The sequence below is a fragment of the Oncorhynchus masou genome, chromosome 28 (assembly GCF_036934945.1).
Source record: "Oncorhynchus masou masou isolate Uvic2021 chromosome 28, UVic_Omas_1.1, whole genome shotgun sequence".
In the NCBI taxonomy this organism is placed as follows: domain Eukaryota; kingdom Metazoa; phylum Chordata; class Actinopteri; order Salmoniformes; family Salmonidae; genus Oncorhynchus; species Oncorhynchus masou.
Genome location: NC_088239.1, coordinates 64,712,131 through 64,738,474, shown reverse-complemented (window position 1 = coordinate 64,738,474; position 26,344 = coordinate 64,712,131). Strand labels below are relative to the sequence as shown.

Below are 26,344 nucleotides of genomic sequence, written 5' to 3'. Positions count from 1 at the left end.
GTAAGAAGGGCTTTATAAATAAATACGATTTGATTTGATTTGATTCACCAAACCGCAAACAACCAATAAAATCCTTTGTAGGCCTTAAAACAGGCATTTTATGCAGGCGTTACAAAACCAAAGCACAACAGCAAAGCTTCTGTCCTGTTCACAATGCACACATTGATCTCGGGTCAGCCCTGCTGTGAAATGCATGCATTGGCCCATTAACAAACGTAATTTATGGGGACACACCCACACTTCATACAGTACTACAATTCACTCTTACTAATCAGAGCTGATGCCATCTCTGTCATTTCCACAGTGCCTACTGCCTATTGAATTACCAGAGACCAGAGAGATCCCCGCTATACTGTACCATCAGTCACTCGCAATTAGATATTCAGGCTCACACGTGGGGCGTAATCTTTCACTTTAAGTGAATTAAAAATGCCAATTCGGGGTCTCCTGAGATCGAGGCTATCATCTGTAGACAGCATTACATTACAGCATCACAGAGGATTACATTTTTAATTCCTCGAAAGCATGACGTTATTCCCCTATATCGTTAAAACGTGGCATCAATTAACCCCACAGCTCGTATCTCATTATTTTGTTTCGCTCTCACCTGCAAACCACTCTCTTTTCAGGCTTTGCATTGAAACAATGTTTTCAAGAGATAATTGAAATGTCGTCAGAAGGCTTTGACTTCAAAGAAATCCAAAGACGGTGGATAGATGTTTCAAAGATGTTTCTTTGTCTTGATATCCATCCATGATTACACAAGAGGCTACTGCCCCAACCAAGAATGATCAACCGTCAAAGCTCAGTCAACTCTAATAACCTTAGGTTGTTGCCATATGAAATGTTTGGCATTCTAGACAAGGTGTGTGTTATCATGGCACCAGCCAGACAGACACTACGTAATCTAATCTATTGCTCCAAGGCAAGCCACCATGTCAGCGAATTACACGCTTAATGGTTAACTCTAAACGAGCATTTACAACATTCATTCTATTACAGGGCAGACTGTCGATCGAGCATAATGCACCCAACAGTATGTGACTTGGCTCGAAAGTCATCTTAATTCCCCTTTAATGATTGTTGATTATGACAGGTAACATTACAGAGTTGGCTGCTGGCTATCTTGTGTCAGGGTATGGGCAATGTGAAGTCGAGCATAGGTTGAGCTGAGGTCAACTATTTTCTACTCTCGTCCTCACAGTATAAGTAGGGCCAGGTGTTTTCCCTGTCCATGTGACCTGACCAGAAAAAATGTTTGAGTTGGAGGAAACTCCTGACCCTACTTATGAGCCTTATAGCAAAAGCATTAAGCCGTCTACCGGCCTTTAACTAGCTAAGCACGGGCTTGACTTAACAGCTTCAGTGTCCCACTTTAGCTCAGGTGGTGAGATAAGATTAATCATGGCAGCGGCTTAAAGCCTGACTCCTCAAATAAAAGCCATGAGAGACTGTGTGGGTGTCTCAATAGCGTCTAGTGGCTTCCTTAATCCTTGTCTCCTTTCCTTAATTTAGTGCACTATTGTGATTGGACTGGACAAGTGAAGTCCAATTCCCAGCAGAGTTCAAATACGTGCGTATTTAAATATTTGTATTTTATATCAGGGGTTGGAACTGGTTCAGGAACAAATCCGAAAACCAATAAAGAAGGACATTTTCTGAGGAACAGAATCAGAACCCGTGAATGAATGTGAGCTATACTGTTCCAGAACAGAACCTTTATTTTAAAAGAATGGGAACCGGTTAATAACGTTATTTTACATTCCATGCATTTTTTTCCAGTCCCACAAAAAAACACAACAAAGCACCTACGCAAAACCCTCACTTTGTCACTCAGGAACTTATTCCAGTGTCTACCTGCCAGCTGGAAATCTTTGCCAGTGTGTGTGCATGTGTAGTATGCCTGCAACTCCCCTACGAAGCATAGGCTACTGTACCCTACTGACGTTACAAGCGTCATTCAGAAATTAGGGAGAGATATATTTAATTAGAATGGAACTCTCGGGAGGTCAAAGATATTCAAAGTTCCTTTATAGAAGCCGCTCCTCTGTAGGTATAATTCTGTGGGCCTAATTCAGATAATGCATGTCATAACAAGATGCCCAGCACTTCAAGCCAAGCCTCTTCTTCCACCCTCTCTTCCTTTCTCCCCGGCTGCAAAATTTCAGTCTCATCACGTGCCCTACATTTCTCTGTCCAATACATGTAAACAACTATAGCTTGCCTTATACTCCATATTCAAATAATGTAGCCGAATCATATACTTCTACTTTTTCTACTTTATTTTCAAATACATGTTTTCAAAAACATTTCAAATACCCCTAGGAACAAACAGAAGTGGGTTCAAAAGTATAATGAGTATTTAAATATTTGTATTTGAAAATACACTGTCTGTAATTGAGTATTTTCAACAAATACATGCCAATACTTTCCAAGTGTATTTCCAAATACGTTTCCAATATTCAGCTACTACTACTACTACTACTACGTCACAATGCTGCAGACACCTTGGGGAAACGACAGAAAGGGCAGACTCATTCCTCTTGCGTTCACAGCCATATAAGGAGATCATGAAAGACAGAGCCTCAAAAATCCTTGTCATTTCCTGGATGCCAAGTCATCTTGGTTTTGCCTGAAGCTCACGTTAAAGGGCACGCACAGAGAAGATATTTGTATTTCTGGACACGTCAGAGTGTTTTCTTTCGAACAGTAGCAATTATATGCATAGTCGAGCATCTTTTTGTGACAAAATATCTTGTTTAAAACGGGAACGTTTTTCTTCCAAAAATGAAATAGCGCCACCATAAGTGTAAGAGGTTAACAGTGTTTTTGAATGTAATTGAAATACAATAAATAGTATTTGAACCCAGGTCTGATTCCTAGTAAGTTTCCACCATATTGCATTTCCCTGTCCTGGGCTCTTAGACCAACATGAATAAAAGAAAAGAGATGAGGAGAGGAGGCCACTTTACCCCGAGTGTGACTGTGAGTGTCTGCACCTTGGTGGCTGTCTATATCTGAGCATGGTGACAAGGAGGGGAGGCAAGGGGATTAGCTGCCTCCTTCGACTGGCAGTGATATAACAGTCTCTAATAATCCATTTCCTAGAAGAAGAAGATAGAAAAAAGAAGGTTAGAGGCTTATAATCACTCTGACTGACAGGAGAGTAGATCATTAAGCCTGCCAGTGATATATGGAGTGATTTAATTATTTGTTTAAGAAAGGCTGTCTGTCAGGACGATTGGGTTCATGTTCATTCTGCTGACCTAGGCTACATGTATTTGACTTATCTACTCCAATGCACACAGTTTCATTGATCTGACCAAAGACCGCAATGCATGAGTGAACTGTGAGCGACAGACAGAGCAAAGCATCAGAGAAAGATGTTGACATCGTCCTGCCTCGGTCCGCACTCCAAGCTGACTTCAATGGGATTAAGTATGATATCTATGTCAGTTGGCATGTTAGGGTTTCAGTAGCTACTTTCTAGGCTAACGAGGAGAGGGACTTTGTTCCGTAATGACTTCCAAGAGATCTGATTCTGAGAGTTTGCAATCCCACAGATATGTATGGCAAATATTAACAGAATATTGTGTAATGCCAAAAGCCCCATCCATCATCCTTTTATCAGGGCTTTTGAAGACAAGCAGTAGTCTGAATCCTTTACTTATCCTTAACCCCCTAACATAATGCTATTTCGTTTGTTTGACTATACTCAATGTATAGCCTGCTTTTGTGCTTCTATTCTTTTTAAGATAACTTTAAATTAACCTTTAAAGTTGGCAGTCAAAAACATGATTTTCCTGTGTTTTATATATATTTACACACTATGAGGTTGGAATAATACTGTGACATTGTAAAATTATGATAATGCCCTTTTAGTGTAAGAGCTGTTTAAAAAGACCACCTGAAATTTCAGCCTGTTTGGGTGGGATGGAGTTTTGGCCTGCCTGGTGACATCACTAGGCAGTAAATTAGTTAATGGACCAATAAGAAAGGAGTTCCAAACCTCGCTGCCAATAACAGCTAGTTATCAGTTTTCCCCTCTCCACTCTGATCACTCCCAGACAGTCCTAGCGAAATTCTTGAGAAATTGCTCTTTGCTAAGAAGCTATTTTCTTCTTTTTTTAAACAATTTTAATTGAAAACAATCACTGTAAGGTACTTAATTGTTAACCAGAAATTATTTGATATTGAGAGAAAAACGGCTGAATTGGACCTTTAACTTAACCCTTTCTCTATGTTACTTAAACCTTCTACGTGTATTCTAGTACGTTCAATATAGGTCACCAGACATGGTGGAATCAATATGGTGAAACGATTGGACACTTCCTCTAGTTTTAAGAGATAATGACAGCCTGAGACTCAATATAAAGTTATTTTCAAATATGTGCAGGTATGGTAGGTTATGACAGGTTATAAGTTCAACAAGTTGCCATTCTTAACTGGATGTACATCAGCGGTTTTCCATCTTCACGGATGAATTGCACCAATGTATCTTTTGAAACATGCTCTAACTAACCTCAGAGATGAGATCCTGTTCATATTTCATCAATATACGTGTGGCAATAGATACTGGCAGCCCTCTAGCCCTAAGGAGGAACTGCCAGAGAAGTTCAAATTTACAAAACATACCAAATATTTTCAAGAAAGTACAGTAAAGTCTACATTATATGGCAAAATGTATTCACACACAAATGAGCCACACAGTTACTGCATGTACTGTATGTTCAGAAATGGGGATTAGGGGAAGCTTAAAGTAAGCATTTTTAATTGAAGAAAATTGTTTTACCCTAAATGATAAAGTGCATATAGTACATAATGGGGGTCCCCTAAGATACTCACTAAGCTATTTAAATCCAATAATTGTATCTTCTGGCGTTCAAGCACTTGAATAGTTTATTTCCAAAACAATATGTTTCACATTTGTGTTTTTTCATCAGAAATCATTGATTATGGGTACCTTTGTGTGTGTGTACAATATTACTGTCCTCAGATGTTTAATTCATGGATTTTAGATGTGAATGCTATATATCCACTGTTTAGCTGGAATGGAATGTTTGCATCATGTATATTTGGCTGTGATATGTGGTTGCCTTACCTAGCTATTTTAAGATGAATCCACTTAATTTCGCTTTGGATAAGAGCATATGCAAAATTACTAAAATGTCAAATGTAAATGTTTTATATACAGATGTCATATTACTGTATTTTCTTTATTCTTAAATAGAGATGTCACAAATGTATAATTTGTACAGTTCTTTATTAAAAATGTAGTTATTTGTTACATCCATATTCAAGATGGCGCTGACAGAGATGGTCGCTTCGCTTCACATTCTTAGGAAACTATGCAGTATTTTTTTTTTTATGTATTATTTCTTACATTGTTACCCCAGGAAATCTTAAGTCTTACTACATACAGCCGGGAAGAACTATTTGATACAGTTGAAGTCGGAAGTTTACATACACTTAGGTTGGAGTCATTAAAACTCGTTTTTCAACCACTCCACAAATTTCTTGTTAACAAACTAGTTTTGGCAAGTTGGAAAGGACATCTACTTTATAATTCACTGTATCACAACATAATTTTAGTCAATTGGAGGTGTACCTGTGGACCTGTGGATGTATTTCAAGGCCTACCTTCAAAATCAGTGCCTTTTTGCTTGACATCATGCGATAATCAAAAGAAATCAGCCAAGACCTCAGAAAAACAATTGTAGACCTCCACAAGTCGGGTTCATCCTTGGGAGCAATTTCCAAACGCCTAAAAGTACCACGTTCATCTGTACAAACAATAGTACACAAGCATAAACACCATGGGACCACGCAGCCGTCATATCGCTCAGGAAGGAGACACTTTGTCTCCTAGAGATGAACGTACTTTGGTGCGAAAACTGCAAATCAATCCCAGAACAACAACAAAGGACCTTGTGAAGATGCTGGAGGAAACAGGTACAAAAGTATCTATATCCACAGTAAAATTAGTCCTATAGCGACATAAGGTGAAAGGCCACTCAGCAAGGAAGAAGCCATTGCTCCAAAACCGCCGTAAAAAAAGCCAGACTACGGTTTGCAAATGCACATGAGGACAAAGATCGTTCTTTTTGGAGAAATGTCCTCTGGTCTGATGAAACAAAAATAGAACTGTTTGGCCATAATGACCATCATTACGTTTGGAGGAAAAAGGAGGAGACTTGCAAGCCGAAGAACACCATCCCAACCGTGAAGCAAGGGGGTGGCAGCATCATGTTGTGGGGGTGCTTTGCTGCAGGAGGGACTGGTGCACTTCACAAAACAGATGGCATCATGAGGGAGGAAAATTATGTGGATATATTGAAGCAGCATCTCAAGACATCAGTCAGGAAGTTAAAGCTTGGTTGCAAATGGACAATGACCCCAAGGATACTTCAAAAGTTGTGGCAAAATGGCTTAAGGACAACAAAGTCAAGGTATTGGAGTGGCCATCACAAAGCCCTGACCTTAATCCCATTTAAAATGTGTGGGCAGAACAGAAAAAGCTTATGTGCAAGCAAGGAGGACTACAAACTTGACTCAGTTACACCAGCACTTATTGTGGGAAGCTTGTGGAAGGCTACCCGAAATGTTTGACCCAAGTTAAACAATTTAAAGGCAATGCTACAAAATACTAATTGAGTATATGTAAACTTCTGACCCACTGGGATTGTGATGAAAGAAATAAAAGCTGAAATAAATAATTCTCTTTACTATTATTCTGACATTTCACATTCTTAAAATAAAGTGGTGATCCTAACTGACCTAAGACAATAATTTTTTACTAGAATTAAATGTCAAGAATTGTGAAAAACAGAGTTTAAATGTATTTGGCTAAGGTGTATGTAAACTTCCGACTTCAACTGATCACTGATGCAGAAGGGGCAGACAGAGCGGTCTTCTGGTCAGGCTTTGTAAACGGGCAAATAGGCAGAAACTTAAACAGGATGTACCAGTGACAAGAACCATTCAACGCTGGACTGACCATTCGGAAGCCACGCTCCAAGTTTGTTTTGATCACACGGACTAGAATATGTTCCAGTCAGTCTAAGCGAACGACATTGATCTATACACTGACTCAGTGAGTGTGTTTATAAATAAGTGCATTGGAGATGTCGTAACCACTGTGACTATTAAAACCTACCCTAACCAGAAACCATGGATGGATGGTGGCATTCGCGAAAAACTGAGAGCGTGATCCTTCGCATTTCACCGTGGAAAGAGGTTTGGCGATGTGGCTGAATATAAACAGTGTAGTTATTCCCTCTGCAAGGCATTCAAACAAGCGAAATGCCGGTACAGGGACAAGGTGGAGTCGCAATTCTACAGGAAATCCGGGACTACAAAAACAACAGCCACTTCACGGATACCGACGTCACGCTTCCAGATAAACTAAACACCTTGTCCCTGTACCGGCACTTCTTTGCTCGCTTTGAAAATAGTACAGTGCCACAGTTCAGCATTCAACACCATAGTACCCTCCAAGCTCATCATCATCAGCCCTCTTCTGTACTCCCTGTTCACCCACGACTGGGTGGCCATGCATGCCTCCAACTCAATCATCAAGTTTGCAGACGACACAACAGTAGTGGTCATCCTAATCCTTGATCATCCTGATGTGGTCATCCTGTCTGGGTTGGCACCCCCCCTTGGGGTTGTGCCATGGCGGAGATCTTTGTGGGCTATACTCAGCCTTGTCTCAGGATGGTAAGTTGGTGGTTGGAGATATCCCTCTAGTGGTGTGGGGGCTGTGCTTTGGCAAAGTGTGCGGGGTTATATCCGTCCTGTTTGGCCCTGTCCGGGGGTGTCCTCGGATGGGGCCACAGTGTCTCCTGACCCCTCCTGTCTCAGCCTCCAGTATTTATACTGCAGTAGTTTATGTGTCGGGGGGCGAGGGTCAGTTTGTTATATCTGGAGTACTTCTCCTGTCCGATTCGGGGTCCTGTGTGAATTTAAGTGTGCTTTCTCTAACTCTCTCTTTCTCTCTCTCTTTCTCTCTCTCTCTTTCTCTCTCTCGGAGGACCTGAGTCCTAGGACCATGCCCCAGGACTACCTGACATGATGACTCCTTGCTGTCCCCAGTCCACCTGGCTGTGCTGCTGCTCCAGTTTCAACTGTTCTGCCTTATTATTAATCGACCATGCTGGTCATTTATGAACATTTGAACATCTTGGCCATGTTCTGTTATAATCTCCACCCGGCACAGCCAGAAGAGGACTGGCCACCCCACACAGCCTGGTTCCTCTCTAGGTTTCTTCCTAGGTTTTGGCCTTTCTAGGGAGTTTTTCCTAGCCACCGTGCTTCTACACCTGCATTGCTTGCTGTTTGGGGTTTTAGGCTGGGTTTCTGTACAGCACTTTGAGATATCAGCTGATTTACGAAGGGCTATATAAATACATTTAATTTGATTTGATTTTATCACCAACAACGACGAGACAGCCTACAGGGAGGAAGTGAGAGCACTCGGAGTGTGGTGTCAGGAAAACAACCTCTCACTCAATGTCAACAAAACAAAGGAGATGATCGTGGACTTCAGGAAACAGCAGAGGGAGCACCCCCTATCCACATCGAAGGGTCAGCAGTGGAGAAGGTGTAAGGTTTTAAGTTCCTGGGCGTACACATCACAGACAAACTGAAATGGTGCACCCACACAGATATTGTGGTGAAGAATGCGCAACAGCGCTTCTTCAACTTCAGGTGGCTGAAGAAATTTGGCTTGTCACCCAAAACCCTGACAAACTTTTACAGATGCACAATCGAGAGCATCCTGTCGGGCTGTATCACAGCCTGGTATGGCAACTGCACCGCCCTCAACTGCAAGGCTCACCAGAGGACGGTGCGGTCTGCACAACGCATCACCGGGGGTAAACTACCTGCCCTTCATGACACCTACAGCACTCGATGTCACAGGAAGGACAAAAAGATCATCAAGGACAACAACCACCCGAGCCACTGCCTGTTCACACCGCTATCATCCAGAACGTGAGGTCAGTACAGGTGCATCAAGCTGGGACTGAGAGATTGAGAAACATTTTCTATTTCAAGGCCATCAGAATGTTAAACAGCCACCACTAACTCAGAGAGGCTGCTGCCCACATTGAGACCCGATCACTGGACACTTTAATAAATTGATCACGAGTCACTTGAAACAATACCACTTTAATAATGTCTACATATTTTACATTACTCATATCACATGTATATAGTGTATTGAGACCCAATCACTGGACACTTTAAAAAATAGATCACTAGTCACTTTAAATAATGCCACTATAATAATTATTACAAATCTTACATTACTCATATCACATGTATATACTGTATTTTATACTATCTACTGCACCTTGCCTATGCTGCTCGGGCCATCGCTCATCCATATACAGTGGGGTAAAAAAGTATTTAGTCAGCCACCAATTGTGGAAGTTCTCCCACTTAAATAGATGAGAGAGGCCTGTAATTTTCATCATAGGTACACGTCAACTATAATTTGCAAATAAATTCATTAAAAATCCTACAATGTGATTTTCTGGATTTGTTTTTCTCATTTTGTCTGTGATAGTTGAAGTGTACCTATAATGAAAATTACAGGCCTCTATCATCTATTTAAGTAGGAGAACTTGCACAATTGGTGGCTGACTAAATACTTTTTTGCCCCACTTTATCTATATGTATATATTCTCATTCAACCCTTTAGATTTGTATGTATTAGGTAGTTGTTGGGAATTGTTAGTTATTACTGCACTGTTATTACTGCACTGCACTGTTGGAACTAGAAGCACAAGCATTTTGCTACACTCGCATTAACATCTGCTAACCATGTGTATGTGACCAATACAATTTGATTTGACTGTGTAAAACCTAGTAGTAGTTATTTCTCTTAGAGTGAGGCGGATATATAGCATTATTTGTCTCTGAAATGAAACCACCAATTTAAACAAATACAGGTCTGTCATTGAACAACCCCATGCCATGATTAGATAAGGGAAAAAACACACAAAATCTCTTACATCAATAAAAGCTAATTTACCAACATTTCTGAAAATGGATATATAGCATTTTTGGAATTCAACTTTCCACTTACTCTCAAATCTTCCTTGTTTTATTTTGTAATTTAACAAGGCTAGCCAGTTAAGAACAAATTCTTATTTACAATGACAGCCTACCGGGGAACAGTGGGTTTAACTGCCTTGTTCATGGGCAGAATGAGAGATTTTTTTTTTACCATGTCAGCTCGGGGATTCAACCCAGCAAGCTTTCGGTTACTGGTCCAACACTCTAACCACTAGGCTACCAGCTGCTCAGTCACAGCATATGATTAGCATATGAATGAGTATGATAACAAATGCAGACTCTTTCCATGATGAGTATGCTCAGGTGCATGCTTTAGTTTTCACAAAATACTAATTCAAATCAGGGCTGGCATTAGATGGATATCACAGGATAGAAGAGCATGCTGTTGAGATGTTAATCTGACAGAACTTTTCAAATGGAAATCCAAACACTGAGATTAAAACACCCTTGTTGAATTGGACTGGAATGGGCCTACACAAGTTTTTCCCCCCTACTATGAGTGTGTGTGCATGCACGTGTACTTCCTTCTCTCAAAGCATGTACCACATCCGCCAACAGTACATACCAACCACAGTCAGAACACATAAATACGCATCCCATCTCATTACAACTAAGTACCTCAAAACATTTCACATGGGCCCTCATCTCCTCTCTTTTTAACATGTACGTCATAATACTAATCATTAAATGCGGCTGACCTCTGCTGGCCTCATTTATAAGCTGAACCGTTGTAAATCTGTGTCCTGAAAATGTCTCTGCAGATTAAGCACATTAATCAGAGATGTGGGAGCAGAGAAGACCATTAATGTCATCATCTGTGATCTAACGGCAGGAGAATCCACCTAAAGCAGCGTTATTACCCAGGGCCCAGCTGGGCGAGAGTGTTGCTTCGTTGCAATGTAATTTTCTGCACTACATTTATGACTGTATATAGGCTACTGTATGAGACTCTTATTCAGGTGTTTCAATGTGAACTGTAAGATTCACTGGCAGGTCTCAACTGCAAGACCAGCGTTGGAGACCCCCACCCTCAGCTCCAACCAGCCTTCCTACACCTAGTGCAGATCAAACTAATGGTGGAACAAACATTATGAACGATGGGTTAGAGTTGTTCATACAGGCAAATGTGTTTAGAACACCAATTTGAATTCAAGATGGGAAGCTACCTTGAACTTGTTAAGGCCTTTAGCTAATGGACACTCCCCCTTTGCCATTTCATTCGGTTTAACTTCGATACCATAATAGCTTTGTGCATAGAGGTATCTTGGAGTTAGGAGTATAACTAACATTGATAAGATTCCTTAATCAAAATACAAATTATTTAAAATATTTCAGTATTATGAATTGAGTTTATGATTTACTACTTAAACAAGCTGTGACTAAACGCAGCTATAATCTAGTTTACCTCTGTCATGTTATAAGATAAGCACTACATTTGACTATGGAAACATTTGCTCTATATATTTATTTGTATGTGTGAAAAAGATGCAGGCCGCTGAGGTGTGGCTTGTACTCAGCTCCAGTACAAGTCCAGAGGTTAAGGTCATGTGATCTGTGGTTTTACATTTTCCGTTCCCCATGCTGACGCAAACAGTAAACAGTGGTTGTCAGAGGATACGCTTGATCAACCTCATCTATATCCTACATCTCGTAGCTACATCTGCATTCTGGCACTTTAGTTGAGAGGAAGTTCTAGAAGGTGATCGAATTCTAACAAAAGACATTTCCGCATGTTTTAAAACTGAACATTTTGGAATTTCCCATCCTGGTGGTTCTAAATGCAGACTAAGGACACTGTACTGATGGGCAGGAGGGTGGTTAGTGTTTGCAATTCAAAGAACTGCAATGGGAAGAATCCAGTCTATATTTACTTTTGGTCTGCATTGCTGAAATGATATCCCTCTCTCACACTCCCGCTCTCTGCAGATGATCACTCAAGTTTTCTGGGATGGCCATAACCTCCAGTGAACTATGTGCCTTTTGAGCTGGAGCAATGTTACATAACCTAAGACAAAGACTCATTGCTCCTAGCCTGCTGGTACATCACTGGATGTCTTTGTAACACTTAAAACGTGTTAAGACTGTGATAAACTTGTTACACACAATGGTGGATAGCAGCCAATACCTACTGGGTTGCTGCTTAAGATTTCACTGTGGATGGAACCAGTACTTGGTCAAGGCATTAAATAAGTTCCTTAACCAGGCTGTGGTTAATTAACACTGTGCTTACTGTGGTACTGGGCATGACAAAGTAAAATGCTAAAATCAAGTGAAATCTGATAAAAAGACCAATTTCATTTAATACATTAACTTCATGCATCTGCAAGTAGAAATGAACTGGTGAAATGTAGGATGTAAAAGTCCATTCTAGAATTAAGTGATGAGTGGTAAAATAGCTAAAACCACATACGCCTCTATAAATTCAGTCACAATGTGAATGTTCTCAGAGGGAACAAAGCGTTCAGACGCTTTCGGTTATCTTATTACTGGTGACATCAATGCTGTGCCATCATGCCATACCCGGAATTTGCATAACCTAAATTTTTTTTTAAAAAGACACCCAACTGTACACAGAGTTCTGCAACTGAAAAGGAGCCTTCAGTATTTTTTCCTTTGAAGTCATCTAGTTGTACTTTTCAGCTGGTATGGATCCATAGATGTCACAATATTCTGGTAAAATGAGCAATTTACTTCAAAAATAGTTTCTTAAACACTTTTATTTCATTTTAACAAAGCCTAATACAGGTTTGAAGCAAAACTGGGGAACACTGTTAAATCTCAATCTCAACATTTCTGTCACAGTCACCATGTCAGCTGAAGTCATATAGTCATTGAGGGTTAAAAGAAAATAAACCTCAAAACGGTGCAGGTTTTTTTCAAAGAACACAAGAGAGTAGAGATGACACATTGGACAAAAGTAACAAACAAGACCAGGGCCACCTGAGATCAAACTACAATTATACAACAAACTTGAAAAGGTATTGTATAGTACAATGGGTATTTATCCCAGAGGTGACATAGTAGCTTGAATCCAAACTTGCTTTGTTTTAACTGGTTCTGTAGTTATTGGCCTTGAGTGAACCAATGTGAGTAAAGCAAAAGAAAAACAGTTAACGACAATTATTCTTATAAAGAGTAGTAGGCCATGAGAAACTGTAATCCATGGTTCAATTCTATAAACATCCATTAAAAAGCTAACAATCAATGAAAGTGATGGGGCCATGTGAGCATGTAAAAAATTTTTTTTTGGGCCATTACATTTTTTTGTTATGGCCAATAGACTGCTTTCAGGGAGAGGAACCGTCTAACATAAAGTTGTAAAATAGTGAACTACTCCTTTAAAATGTGTAAAAAGGAAAATTCTACATTTTGAAATAGCTATTGACTCTTGACCAATCAGAATGACGAACATCCACATTGCAGAGCTTAACAGTGGCATGCTGCTTTCCACTAGATGTTGGAACATTGCTGCGGGGAGTTGCTTCCATTCAGCCACAAGAACATTTGTGAGGTCGGAAACTGATGGGCGATTAGGCCTGGCTCGCAGTCGGCGTTCCAATTCAACCCAAAGGTGTTCAATGGGGTTGAGGTCAGGGCTCTATGCAAGCCAGTCAAATTCATCCACACCAATCTCAACTAACCATTTCTGTAGGGACCTCGATTTGTGCATGGGGGTACTGTCATGCTGAAACAGGAAAGGGCCCCAAACTTTTGCCACAAAGTTGGAAACACAGAATTGTCTAGAATGTCTTTGTATGCTGTAGCGTTACAATTTGCATTCATTAGAACTGTGGGGCCTAGTCCGAAGCATGAAAAACAGCCCTAGACCATTATTCCTCCTCCACCAAACTTTACAGTTGGTACTATGCATTGGGGCAGGTAGCGGTCTCCTGGCATCCACCAATACCAGATTAGCCAGTCGGACTGCCAGATGGTGAAGTGTGATTTATCACTCAAAAAAACACATTTCCATTGCTCCAATATCCAATGGTGAGCTTTACACCACTCCAGCCGACGCTTGGCATTGTGCATGGTGATCTTAGGCTTATGTGTGGCAGCTCGGCCAAGGAAACCCATTTCATGAAGCTCCCGGAAAACAGTATTTGTGATGACGTTGCTTCCAGAAGCAGTTTGGCACTCGGTAGTGAGTGTTGCAACTTAGGGCAAACGATTTATATGTGGTACGCGCTTCAAAACTCGGCGGTCCCGTTCTGTGAGCTTGTGTGGCCTACCACTTCGCGGCTGAGGCATTTTTGCTCATAGACGCTTGCACCTTACAATAACAGCACTTACAGCACTTACAGTTGACTGGGGCAGCTCTAGCAGGGAAGAAATTTGACTAACTGACTTGTTGGAAAGGTGTCATGCTGACGGTGCCACGTTGAAAGTCACTGAGCTCTTCAGTAAGGCCATTCTACTGCCCATGTTTGTCTATGGAGATTGCATGGCTGTGTTCTCCATTTACATTTTATTGACTGGGCTTGGATGGTAAGTCTTTAGCTGATAGTCTAAAGTTGAATATAATATTATATAAATCAAATAAAATCTATTTATCAACACAAATGTTACTATGTTTATCATTCTGGGGACATAAGAGTTGAAAAGAAATGTATCAAGATTATTTTTGTCATGTTAGGTCATACAATATCTATCACTGTGAATTTCCATTGATACATGTTTACAGTGTAGTACAGATTAAAATCCTAATTTACAGTCATGGAAATATACATTTTTGAATAAAGGGGTGAGAACTAAAACTGCAGCAGTGACACTGTTTACTAGAGGGTTGCAGCAAAATGTTGGTACTTCCTCCAAGTAACAGAACCACTATGTATTGGCAGACAAAGTCGTACGATAATAAGCAATCATTATTCTAAATGAGTTGATCCACCCCTTTAAACACTCAAAAGATTTTCTGATACAGAAAAAATACTATAGGGACAAAGCATACGGGAAGATCAAATGTCTCCCAATTTATACTTTTAATAACAATTTTCATCATTTAAAAACACAGATTTGCTTTGATCTCATTGTGAAGGGGAAATGTTATATAACAAAATAAATCTATACTGTTGTTTCCATGGAGATGGTTGAAAAGTTGAGTACAACATGCACCATTATGACTGCAGTAATCAACAAATATTCCCATTATTCCATGCTAAGAGCGCACATACTTAATAGTCATAGGCTACCTCTCAAATGGCACCCGAGTCCCTGTATCCTATAAGGAATAGGCTGCCCCTTTGGATGCTATGGGATGGTACCATTGTTTGTTTTTCGACTAAGATCTAGAACATGTGGCTCTGTTAGAAATATTTGTGACTGAAGCAGCTGTCAAATACTCAAAAGGCTCTCAGCCTGAGAAGAATATCAGTTTGAAGCAAAAAAAGTACTAATAAAACACTCGTTTTATCAGTTGCTGATAAAAATTTGTAATAAAGTATGTTACTATTATTTACTTTCTTAAAAAATATGAAGCAGTTTTTATCTTGGCATTTTGACACAAAATATCCTCTTGGATATTTACATGGGAAAAATACACTTTTTCAAGCAATAAAAACAAGCTTATATTATGGGTTTGCAACAGAATAAAAACAACTTTGCAGAAATAAGGGAGACAGAATTGCATAGCATATTAGGATATAACCGAAAAGGAACTGAGCTTTTTTGGTATGGTAGGTTTTCATCGCTTTGTACTGACATTCTCCTCTGTATATATACATACTTATTTCCATTTTAAGTCCGTTCATATTTTCACTCATCCACAGTAGAGAACAGTTGAGTCTCTGCACTGGTTAGCAAGGGAAAAGTCCGGAATTCTTGCCACCTTGTCATCTCCTTTGATTCAACAAGTCCGTAGGAGTCTTTCAATAAAACAATTATACTTTGTCAAAAGTGCCATTTTGCTACATTTATCAGTTGATCCACGGTCTGTCACTGAACACTTAAACACACAGGTGTGTTAGACATCCCCAACACCTTTCAGATACTGTGAGTTTTGGTCACAAGGATGCACACACTAACTCTCAAACACTCTCAGACACATACACACAGTAAAAACAAATGGGGAAAAGAGGAGGAACAGTAGAAAAACAAAAATGATGCACTCGAGTTTTATCTGCATTTTGACATTCCAGCTGGTAAAGCTTTGAAAAGAACAAGCACCATTAGGAAAAGGCCTCCAATGTCCTCCACTTAGGGAGAGAGTTCAGCAGTTTCGCCTTGACTCTGTGCTCCCACAATAAGCACGAGAGTAACAAGACTACATTCAGGCTCTCGCCACTGCTCACAGTCGCTGAAATGTTTTCAGGCTTCGTTTTGCGGTTGTCTTTAGTCCTTTCCTCTCTTGTGGATAAAAAGTATGTATGTTAGTAGGCAAGACACATCCTAGCTTTTAAAATCCTTAAGGACAAAGTCTGAGTAGACGTATCTGTCCGACTGAATGGACAGTAGGGTCCTCACCGCCTATGCTGTGCATAGACGGGGTGCGCTAGTGTCACATTCAGAGAGTCATTGTGCTGGACCAGTGACGTGTGCTGGTAGTGGAGGACCAGTTCTTTGAGCGAGCTGTACAGGTTGTAAGGCTCAGCGAAGCCAAACCCTGAGGGCGTCTTGTTGATGACACAGTGCTTCACTTCACCTTCCACCCTGGAGAGGAGAGAGAGAAATGTCAAGTCTTGTCCTGTTAGGTCAGGGTTGTACATTTTTGTTACAGCCCAGCACTACGGCACACCTGACTCTACGACTCGACAAACCACCAAGCCCTTGGTCAAGTGAGGTTCTACCCTACACTAAACTAGTCCATGGTTGAGCTGCAATGTCTACACTGAATGCTACACTAGTCTACAGTGTCTGATGCGTGTTTGCAGTGCGAACGTTGATGTATTACTGAACAGTGTAGAAGCAGATAGCTGGAATACAGGTTGAGGTAAACAGAAACTGTGTAAAGCAGCACAGTCCCAACCTTCAAGGGAACACATAACACCTGTACTTAAACGGTCTGTGAACTGTGTTTGCAGTACTTCTTAGGTAAATTATGTCAGTAACCAAAGCAGGTAATGTCAGTTCTGGATGAGGTAGTAGAATGAGTACAAGGTCTTTATACGTACACAACACTGCAGGCGTAGCACCCTGCCTTGCTGCTGTCTCGAACCAGGAATGTTCCGTCCCTCTTCCCCCGGAGGAGGGCCTCAGCCTGCAGCCGGTTGATGTTGCCCAGCTTCCAGGAGCGCTCGTCGTGGTGAGGAAGGTCCTCATCGTCATCCACCATAGAGTATTGACTGGAGAACACAGATGGACGGAGAGAGGGAGTTCGATAATTAAAGTTTGATATTGAATGTTTCTACCGCATTTAACAATGGTGCAATGTGATTCCCCTTTGTCAACTTCAGACACCAGGAACTTAAAAAGGATGTAAGGCCAGTCTAGAATACTCACTCTTCTGTGTTTTCGTTTCTGATGTCAAGCCACTCGTTGAGCTTCTTCTGCCTGACTCCCTTCTGGGTCAACCACCTGGAACACAAGAACCATGACAACACCGATTAGAGACAGGAAATAGGGAGACCTTTACAAGATGTTCCCTCACCAGAACAAAGTTATTTGAATTTGAGACGGAGGTGGATAGAGATTATACTTACGTGAGGTACTGATCCCTGGTTTTGCGGAGCTGGATGAGGTCGGGTTTGATGCTGTTCATCCGTTTGTCGATCTCTCGGTAGTCAGCAGCCTGCTTCTTTAAGTCCTCCTCCAGACGCCGCTTGCTGTCCACGATCTCACTGATACGAGACTTTAGCTTCTCATAGTTGCCCACGATCCTGAGAAAAACAATAATTCACATAGTTAAGAAACATGAAGAAATTGATCAGTTAATAAAACGTTACTGTCCAAATTCAAACTTTTTATATTTTTGGGGGGGGGGGTTTAGATCCAAGTCCTTACCTCTGGATCTCCTTGTCATTGCCTTCCCTCCTGAACTTCTCAATGTACTCCTTGCTGTACCGCTCCTGCGTTTGGCACTGCTCCTCGAATATCTTGATGGTTTCATTGAAGGCTTCGATCGCTGTCCTTTTCATTTGGATTTCCTGGGATGTCCTGGTGTACTCCTCGTAGAGTCGGTCATACTCTCGATTCTTCTCCTGGTACTGCTGATGGTACTCATGGAGCTTCTTCCCCACAGCATCAATATTGTCCTCCTTCACCACCTGATCCTGAGGAGGAAAGGAGAAGAAATGGATTGAATCTTCAGATTTATGATGAACTTGCAAAGACCTTTTAGCTAAGATGTATTGTATGAAAAGTCCTTGACAAATAGAGTTGATGATTATGCTGATGGTTACCTGCTGGTGTTTGGAGACGGGAAACTGCAGCTTCACGTCTAGCTTGGGATTGTACTGGGCCAGGGACTCGTTACGGTAGTGGTTGATGAGCTCAACCACTGAGTTGAAGGTCAGGGGGTCAGAGAAGCCATATTTCCCATCCCGGTGGAATATCTTTATCAGCTTATTGTTACCCCCTTTTCTGAAGTTGGAAACCAATAGAAAACCAATTAAAAACTAAAATATCAGCAAACACTTATTATCAAGAATGGTGAGAAGTCTTTAAGAGGAAGGGAATGGGGAAGGGTAGTCTTACCTCAACGTGAGAGTGTAGTCACCGTGCATCTTGGTGGAGGCGTCACGGACCAAGAACGTACCGTCGGCCGTGTCCCTCAGCTTCTCATTGACCTCTTCGCGGGAGATGTCTCCCCAGTACCACTCGGCGTCCTGCAGCGCCATGTTGTTGTTCATACCGTTGTTAGTGACAACAGGGGGAGTGGGTTTTGGTGGCTTGGGAGGTAGGGCTGAAGTGGACAAAAGGGGAGAGATGGCTGCTTAGTACATGAAATAGTGATAGTCAAAACCTTAGTGCATTAAAACCGACCATAGAGTTATCAGGAGGGATGTCAGAAAATCCTGGCGTAGTCAAAGAAAAAAAAATATAGATATGTTTTATGCTTTATAGGGTGCTTTATAGGGTCAGCCATAGTAGTACGGCGCCCCTGGAGCAAATTAGGGTTAAGTGCCTTGCTCAAAGGCACATTGACAGATTTTTCACCTTGTCTGCTCGAGTATGCAAATCCAGCAACCTTTCGGTTACTGGCCCAATGCGCTAACCACTAGGCTACCTGCCGCCCATTAGACTATAATATAATGCTTAGCCAGCGTATTCCTGAGGGGAGGTGGAAGTGGGTGTTGAAATATCTATTACTCTATAGCTGCGAGATGCAATATTATTCCATTTGCTTTGCAGGTAATTAAATTGGCCCACAAATCTGTAGGGATACACATTCAACTGGACGCATCTTTGCCTCGTGAGCAGGAGACGTGAACCCAATCACACGTCTGCGGCAGTTAGCAGTATCCTCCCCCCATCATCCTCCCCACTACTCTCTCCACTTGAGTGAGAGTGTCAGGGAGAATGGATTTCATTCTGGAAAAAGAAGCCCCTTCCCATCACTATCTCCAGTCTTCATGTTTGGACCATAAATCACAATGACTGGAAATCAACCCCATCTGTTGACCCGATTATACCATGCACAGATTATCTCTGGCTTTCTGCAGAATGGCCACAAAAAATACAAAATAAATTACACTGCACAATTTCAGACCTAAAATGGGGCACATCTGTGCTCCAGCAGCTGAAATACAAACAGCACTAAATCATTGGAGTATCATCCTGTAAGTCCTATAACTACATATCTACCAATATAACGGTCTGTAGAGACAAAAAAATAAACAGATCCATTGACAAAAAAAATCCTTGCGTGGCATTGAGCCCATCCAGCCTCTTCTCTTCTAATGGCTTCTTCTCAGCATCAACATTCTCCCTAATGCAGATTGCCATTCTGATTCCATGCTGCAAAGCTCTGGTGTCCATTGTCTGTGATGCTGGCCCCTGCATAGCACCCCTTCAAAAATCATTCCGTGGAGATGGGCTCATCAAAAAGCCCTAATTTCTGCACTGGATTGGCTAATCACAAGTGGCATTAACCTGCAAAGGCCGACTGCCTGGCTCAGGTTCCCTATAGCTGCCTCTCTCTCTCGGAGGTAGGAGTTGGCAGGAGCAGAACTGAAATGGTAGCAGGCTATTTTTAACCCACTAGTACTGCTGCACTCCCTTTGTTTCCCCTCTCTCTAGCAGCCTGCCTACTGACCTGGACCTCGCAGGCTTCTGTATAGCAGGAGAGACACCGAGTCATGTGTATAATACACATGTTTATAACATGAGCCATATCCATGAGATGGAATATTATATGTAACAGTACATATGGTACAAATAACAGCAACACCCAACTGGTGGCAGGAGTGCCTAAAGCCACTGATCCCAAAAAGAGGAGCTCAGAGATAAAGCTCGGAGATGACCAGAGGGTATGGAAATGAAAGCAGCAGGTTTTGGGTTGACAGCCAAGGTGACAATTCACATCACACTGCATTGTGAACTGCTGCTGCTCACCCCTAGCCTCAGACTAATCTCCTGGTCATACTGAAACTTGTGTCTCAGCATGCAAAGAGACAGACTTGTCATGCAACATCCAACATGACTGAGCGAGTCAGTTCGCCTACCTGGAAGGTCCATCTCTAAGTAAAATAAAGGTTCGGAATCGGCATCAAACTCAGATCTCAGACACAAGTCCTCCAAATCATCCATGTGTCAGATATCGCCTTGTTGCACATTTGAATGATAATAGAATATCGTAATACGCCCGGAAAGGTGCCCCGTTCTCTTGTACAAGCATCTTGAAATCCATTTGAAAAAACTATCATAAAGGGCAGCCTGTCTGCTTCCTTGCTCAGTAACGCGTTACATCACTTACCACAGCCAATCACACAGGGGGACTGTCACCGACCACTCCTGCATTTTTCATTTCCTGAGAGCGATGTCGTCATTTTGAAAGCACACTTGCCTTTTTTCTTTTTTGTTGCCGATGCTATCCCTCAATGTGCACAGCCCATGCAGTGCAGATCACAGTACCTATATCGACTAGAACACGCGCAGGCTAAAATACCCCTATAACAACCTCCGTACACAGCATCCTTTCCAAAGATCTGACTACAGCTGCTGCCAAACCAAACCGTGCAACATCTTGTCTTAGCTGTAGCACAATGTGAGAGAAAAAAACCTGCAGCCTCTCTCTTTCTCTTCCTCGCTTGTTCTGACTCTCAGCCCTCCCCTCTGCCCCTCTCTTGCTGGTTGCTCGCCCCACCTCCCTGCACGCTGTGCACCGGTTTAGTCCTGCCCACTGTTGGCACTGAGACAAAGCCAGCTTGGCTGCTGCATCACGTAGGCACAGTGGTGTAAAGTACTTAAGTAGTACTTTAAAGTATTTTTACTTAAGTTGTTTTTGGGGGCATCTGTACATTACTATTTATATTGGACAACTTTTACGCCACTACATTCCTAAAGAAAATAATTTACTTTTTACTTCATACATTTGTACATTTTGAATGCTTAGCAGGACAGAAAAATAGTCAAATTTACACTTATCAAGGAGAACATCCCTGGTCATCCCTACTGCCTCTGATCTGGCGGACTCACTAAACACAAATACTTTGTTTGAGTGTTGGAGTGTGCCCCCCGGGTATCTGTAAACATTTTGTACATTTTTTAAAATATATTTTTTATAAGAAAATTGTGCCGTCTGGTTTTCTTAATATAAGGAATTTGAAATGATCTAGATCTTTACTTTTGATAGTTAAGTATATTTAAAACCAAATACTTTTAGACTTTCACTCAAGTAGTATTTTACTGGGTTACTTTCAGTTGAGTCATTTTCTATTAGGCATCTTTACTTTTACTCAAGTATGACAACTGGATAAATTTTCCACCACTGCATAGGCAGGCTAGGCAGAGGAGCGACACTACACGTCCTAAAGCCTGCGCACCGGTCACAGCCTCCCTCCTACTGTCACTTGCATTCCGGAGGCTCCAAAATACACCAGTAATCCTCTAGGAGTGACACTCAGCAAATTCAGGACTTCTCTGCGCGGCTGAGGGACACTAAAATAGCGCCAGTTCTGGGTACTGGTTTAAAACTAGGGGCCAGGAGTGGAACGCTGTCATTGTCATCCCAGGACCAGCTTATGGGGACGAAAAGGATAAGGGAACAGCGTCTTTCCAAAGGTAGCTTGGTAATGATGAAATAGGCCACATTGACTGAAAGTCAATATACCTGAAAAAAGCTTATCTGCATGATGAGGAGGACAGCTGAGCTTGGCTTTATCTTTTTAAGGACACGATCTCATTTCAATGATAGCTAGCTACGCACTAAATGAAAGTCATACACATGATTTTATACATATTAAAAACATTTCTTAAGATAGCCTACATTATATACAACTTAACTTAACGTGTGCTACATATGCATAAGCTTCTTTATCTTGAGCTCGGTCGTAAAACAAATTCCATTTGGGGCCACTAAAATTGCCTCTCTGAAACAGTTTGGTCTAAATGGAAATTTCTGGAATGTGGTCCCTAGATAAATCAGCATGCCTTTCTGACCACACAGACAGACAGCAAGGTGATATATGGGATCTGTAAGAACCAACAACTTCTAAAAGACCAGCAGGGGAGAGAGAGAGAGAGAGAGAGAGAAACACACGGAGAGAGAGAAACACACAGAGAAACACATGGAGAGAGAGAGAGGAAACACACCGAGAGAGAGAGCGAGCGAGCGTGAGACACACCGAGAGAGAGAGCGAGCGTGAGACACACCGAGAGAGAGAGAGCGAGCGTGAGACACACCGAGAGAGAGAGCGAGCGTGAGACACACCGAGAGAGAGCGCGAGCGTGAGACACACCGAGAGAGAGAGACACACACAGAGCGAGCGAGAGCGAGACAAACAGAGCGAGCGAGACACACAGAGCGAGCGAGACACACAGAGCGAGCGAGACACACAGAGCGAGAGAGACACACAGAGCGAGAGAGACACAGAGCGAGACACACACAGAGCGAGAGAGCGAGACACACACAGAGCGAGAGAGAGAGAGACACACACAGAGTGAGAGAGAGAGACACACACACAGAGCGAGAGAGAGAGAGAGACACACACACACAGAGCGAGAGAGAGAGACACACACACAGAGCGAGAGAGAGACACACACACAGAGCGAGAGAGAGAGAGACACACACAGAGTGAGAGAGAGAGACACACACACAGAGCGAAAGAGAGAGAGAGACACACACACAGAGCGAGAGAGAGAGAGAGACACACACACAGAGCGAGAGAGAGAGAGAGACACACACACAGAGCGAGAGAGAGAGAGACACACACAGAGCGAGAGAGAGAGACACACACACAGAGCGAGAGAGAGAGAGACACACAGAGCGAGAGAGAGAGAGACACACACAGAGCGAGAGAGAGAGAGAGACACACAGAGAGACACACACAGAGCGAGAGAGAGAGACACACACACAGAGCGAGAGAGAGAGAGACACACAGAGCGAGAGAGAGAGAGACACACAGAGCGAGAGAGAGAGAGACACACAGAGCGAGAGAGAGAGAGACACACAGAGTGAGAGAGAGAGAGACACACAGAGAGCGAGAGAGAGAGACACACACAGAGCGAGAGAGAGAGAGACACAGAGCGAGAGAGAGAGAGACACACACAGAGCGAGAGAGAGAGAGACACACACAGAGCGAGAGAGAGAGAGACACACACAGAGCGAGAGAGAGACACACAGAGCGAGAGAAAGAGAGAGACACAGAGCGCGAGAGAGAGAGACACACACAGAGCGAGAGAGAGAGAGAGACAGAGCGAGAGAGACAGAGCGAGAGAGAGAGAGACACAGAGCGAGAGAGAGAGACACACACACAGAGCGAGAGAGAGACAGAAACACACACAGAGCGAGAGAGAGACAGAAACACACACAGAGCGAGAGAGAGAGACACACACACAGAGCGAGAGAGAGAGAGAGACACACACAGAGCGAGAGACACACACAGAGCGAGAGAGAGAGATACACACAGAGCGAGAGAGAGAGAGACACACACACACACAGAGCGAGAGAGAGAGACACACACACAGAGCGAGAGAGAGAGACACACACACAGAGCGAGAGAGACAGACACACACACAGAGCGAGAGAGACACACACACAGAGCGAGAGAGAGAGACACACACACAGAGCGAGAGAGGAAAGAATAAATGACACACACACAGAGCGAGAGAGACCAGAGACACACACACAGCGAGAGAGAGAGACACACAGAGCAAGAGAGAGTCTGCTCCAGACACACACACAGAGCAAGAGAGAGCTCCCACCACACACAGAGCAAGAGAGAGAGAGCACACACAGAGCGAGAGAGAGACACACAGAGAGCGACAGAGAGAGAGAGACACACAGAGAGCGAGAGAGAGACACACAGAGAGCTAGACCCAGAGAGAGAGAGACACAACACAGAGCAAGAGCTCTAGAGACACACAGAGCTCTACTAGAGAGAGATCACACACAGAGCGAGAGAGAACACAGCTCTGACACACTCCAGAGAGTCGAGAGAGAGAGAGACACAGACAGCAGAGCCAGAGAGAGAGACACAGAGCGCACCTAGAGGAGAGACACAGAGCGAGAGAGAGAGAGAGAGAGAGCTAGAGAGAGAGAGAGAGAGAGAGAGCGAGAGAGAGAGACAGAGCGAGAGAGAGCGAGAGAGAGACACAGAGCGAGAGAGATTTTACAGAGAGAGAGAGACAGACACAGAGCTAGAATTTTAGACAGAGATCGAGAGAGAGCGAGAGAGAGAGAGACACAGAGCGAGAGAGAGACACAGAGCGAGAGAGAGAGAGACAGAGAGAGAGAGAGAGAGAGACACAGAGCGAGAGAGAGAGAGAGAGAGAGACACAGAGCAGAGAGAGAGACACAGAGCGAGAGAGAGAGACACAGAGCGAGAGAGAGAGACACAGAGCGAGAGAGAGACACAGAGCGAGAGAGAGAGACACAGAGCGAGAGAGAGACACATTTTGGTTATAAAACAGACAAATCCAGAGAGACACAGAGCGAGAGAGAGTCGTGACACAGAGCGAGAGTCAGAAAGAAACAGTTAAACGGGGCAGAGAGAGAGAGATAAGCGAGAGAGACACACAGAGCGAGAGAGATTCATCATTTTATTTTTTTTCTCCAGAGAGACACACAGAGCACTTAGAGAGAGAGAGACACAGAGCGAGAGAGAGAGAGACACAGAGCGAGAGAGAGAGACACAGGACATCATAATCCTACTGGAAACATGGCGAGAGAGAGAGACACACACAGAGCGAGAGAGAGAGACACACAGAGCGAGAGAGACAAACACAGAGCGAGAGAACTCACCACACAAACAGAGCGAGAGAGACACACACAAATCGAGAGAGAGAGACACAGAGCAAGAGAGAGAGAGACACACACAGAGCGAGAGACACACAGAGCGAGAGACACACACAGAGCGAGAGAGAGACACACACAGAGAGCGAGAGAGAGACACACAGAGCGCGAGAGAGAGAGACACACAGAGCGAGAGAGAGAGACACACAGAGCGAGAGAGAGAGAGAGACACACACAGAGCGAGAGAGAGAGAGAGACACAGAGCGAGAGAGAGACACACAGAACACACTTTATATATTATCTACCTTACTTGCTTTGGCAATGTTAACACATGTTTCCCATGCCAATAAAGCCCTTGAATTGAATTGAGACACAGAGCGAGAGAGAGAGAGAGACACACACAGAGCGAGAGAGAGAGACACACACACAGAGCGAGAGAGACACACACACAGAGCGAGAGAGACACAAAGCGAGAGAGACACAGAGCGAGAGAGACACAGAGCGAGAGAGAGAGAGACACACACAGAGCGAGAGAGAGAGAGACACACATAGAGCGAGAGAGAGAGAGAGAGACACACAGAGCGAGAGAGAGACACACACAGAGCGAGAGAGAGAGAGAGACACACACAGAGCGAGAGAGAGACACACACAGAGCGAGAGAGAGAGAGACACACACAGAGCGAGAAATGAGAGAGACACACACAGAGCGAATTAATAAACACGTCCAGAGAGAGACACACACAGAGCGAGAGAGACACACACAGAGCGGTGGTAAGGTATATGACTTAATAAAATGTATGTACACACACAGAACAAAAAGAAAGACACACACAGAGCGAGAGAGACAAGAGAGAAATCACACACAGAATTAGCAGACATGTTGGAGAGGACACACACAGAGCGAGAGAGCTAGATGAGACACACACTTCA

At 42.9% G+C, this 26,344-nt stretch overlaps 1 protein-coding gene across 7 annotated transcripts in view; it reads right to left on the bottom strand.

Moving 5' to 3' along the window:
* Window positions 1-12,782: 12,782 nt before the first annotated feature.
* pik3r1 (phosphoinositide-3-kinase, regulatory subunit 1 (alpha)) overlaps window positions 12,783-26,344 on the bottom strand; it is a 61,220-nt gene continuing 47,658 nt past the window's right edge. For 4 of the 7 annotated variants that reach the window (XM_064942923.1, XM_064942924.1, XM_064942925.1 and 1 more), the window contains 7 exons: window positions 18,715-18,922; window positions 18,420-18,600; window positions 18,022-18,290; window positions 17,721-17,897; window positions 17,521-17,595; window positions 17,193-17,363; window positions 12,783-16,731 (listed from right to left, as the gene is read on the bottom strand). In XM_064942923.1, coding sequence (XP_064798995.1) covers window positions 16,542-16,731; window positions 17,193-17,363; window positions 17,521-17,595; window positions 17,721-17,897; window positions 18,022-18,290; window positions 18,420-18,600; window positions 18,715-18,922 — 1,271 coding nt within the window. In that variant the 3' untranslated portion in view covers window positions 12,783-16,541. Of the gene's footprint in view, window positions 16,732-17,192; window positions 17,364-17,520; window positions 17,596-17,720; window positions 17,898-18,021; window positions 18,291-18,419; window positions 18,601-18,714; window positions 18,923-20,684; window positions 20,909-20,935; window positions 21,267-26,344 lie in introns of those variants that run through there. The other 3 variants (XM_064942928.1, XM_064942929.1, XM_064942926.1) reach the window with 3 other exon arrangements.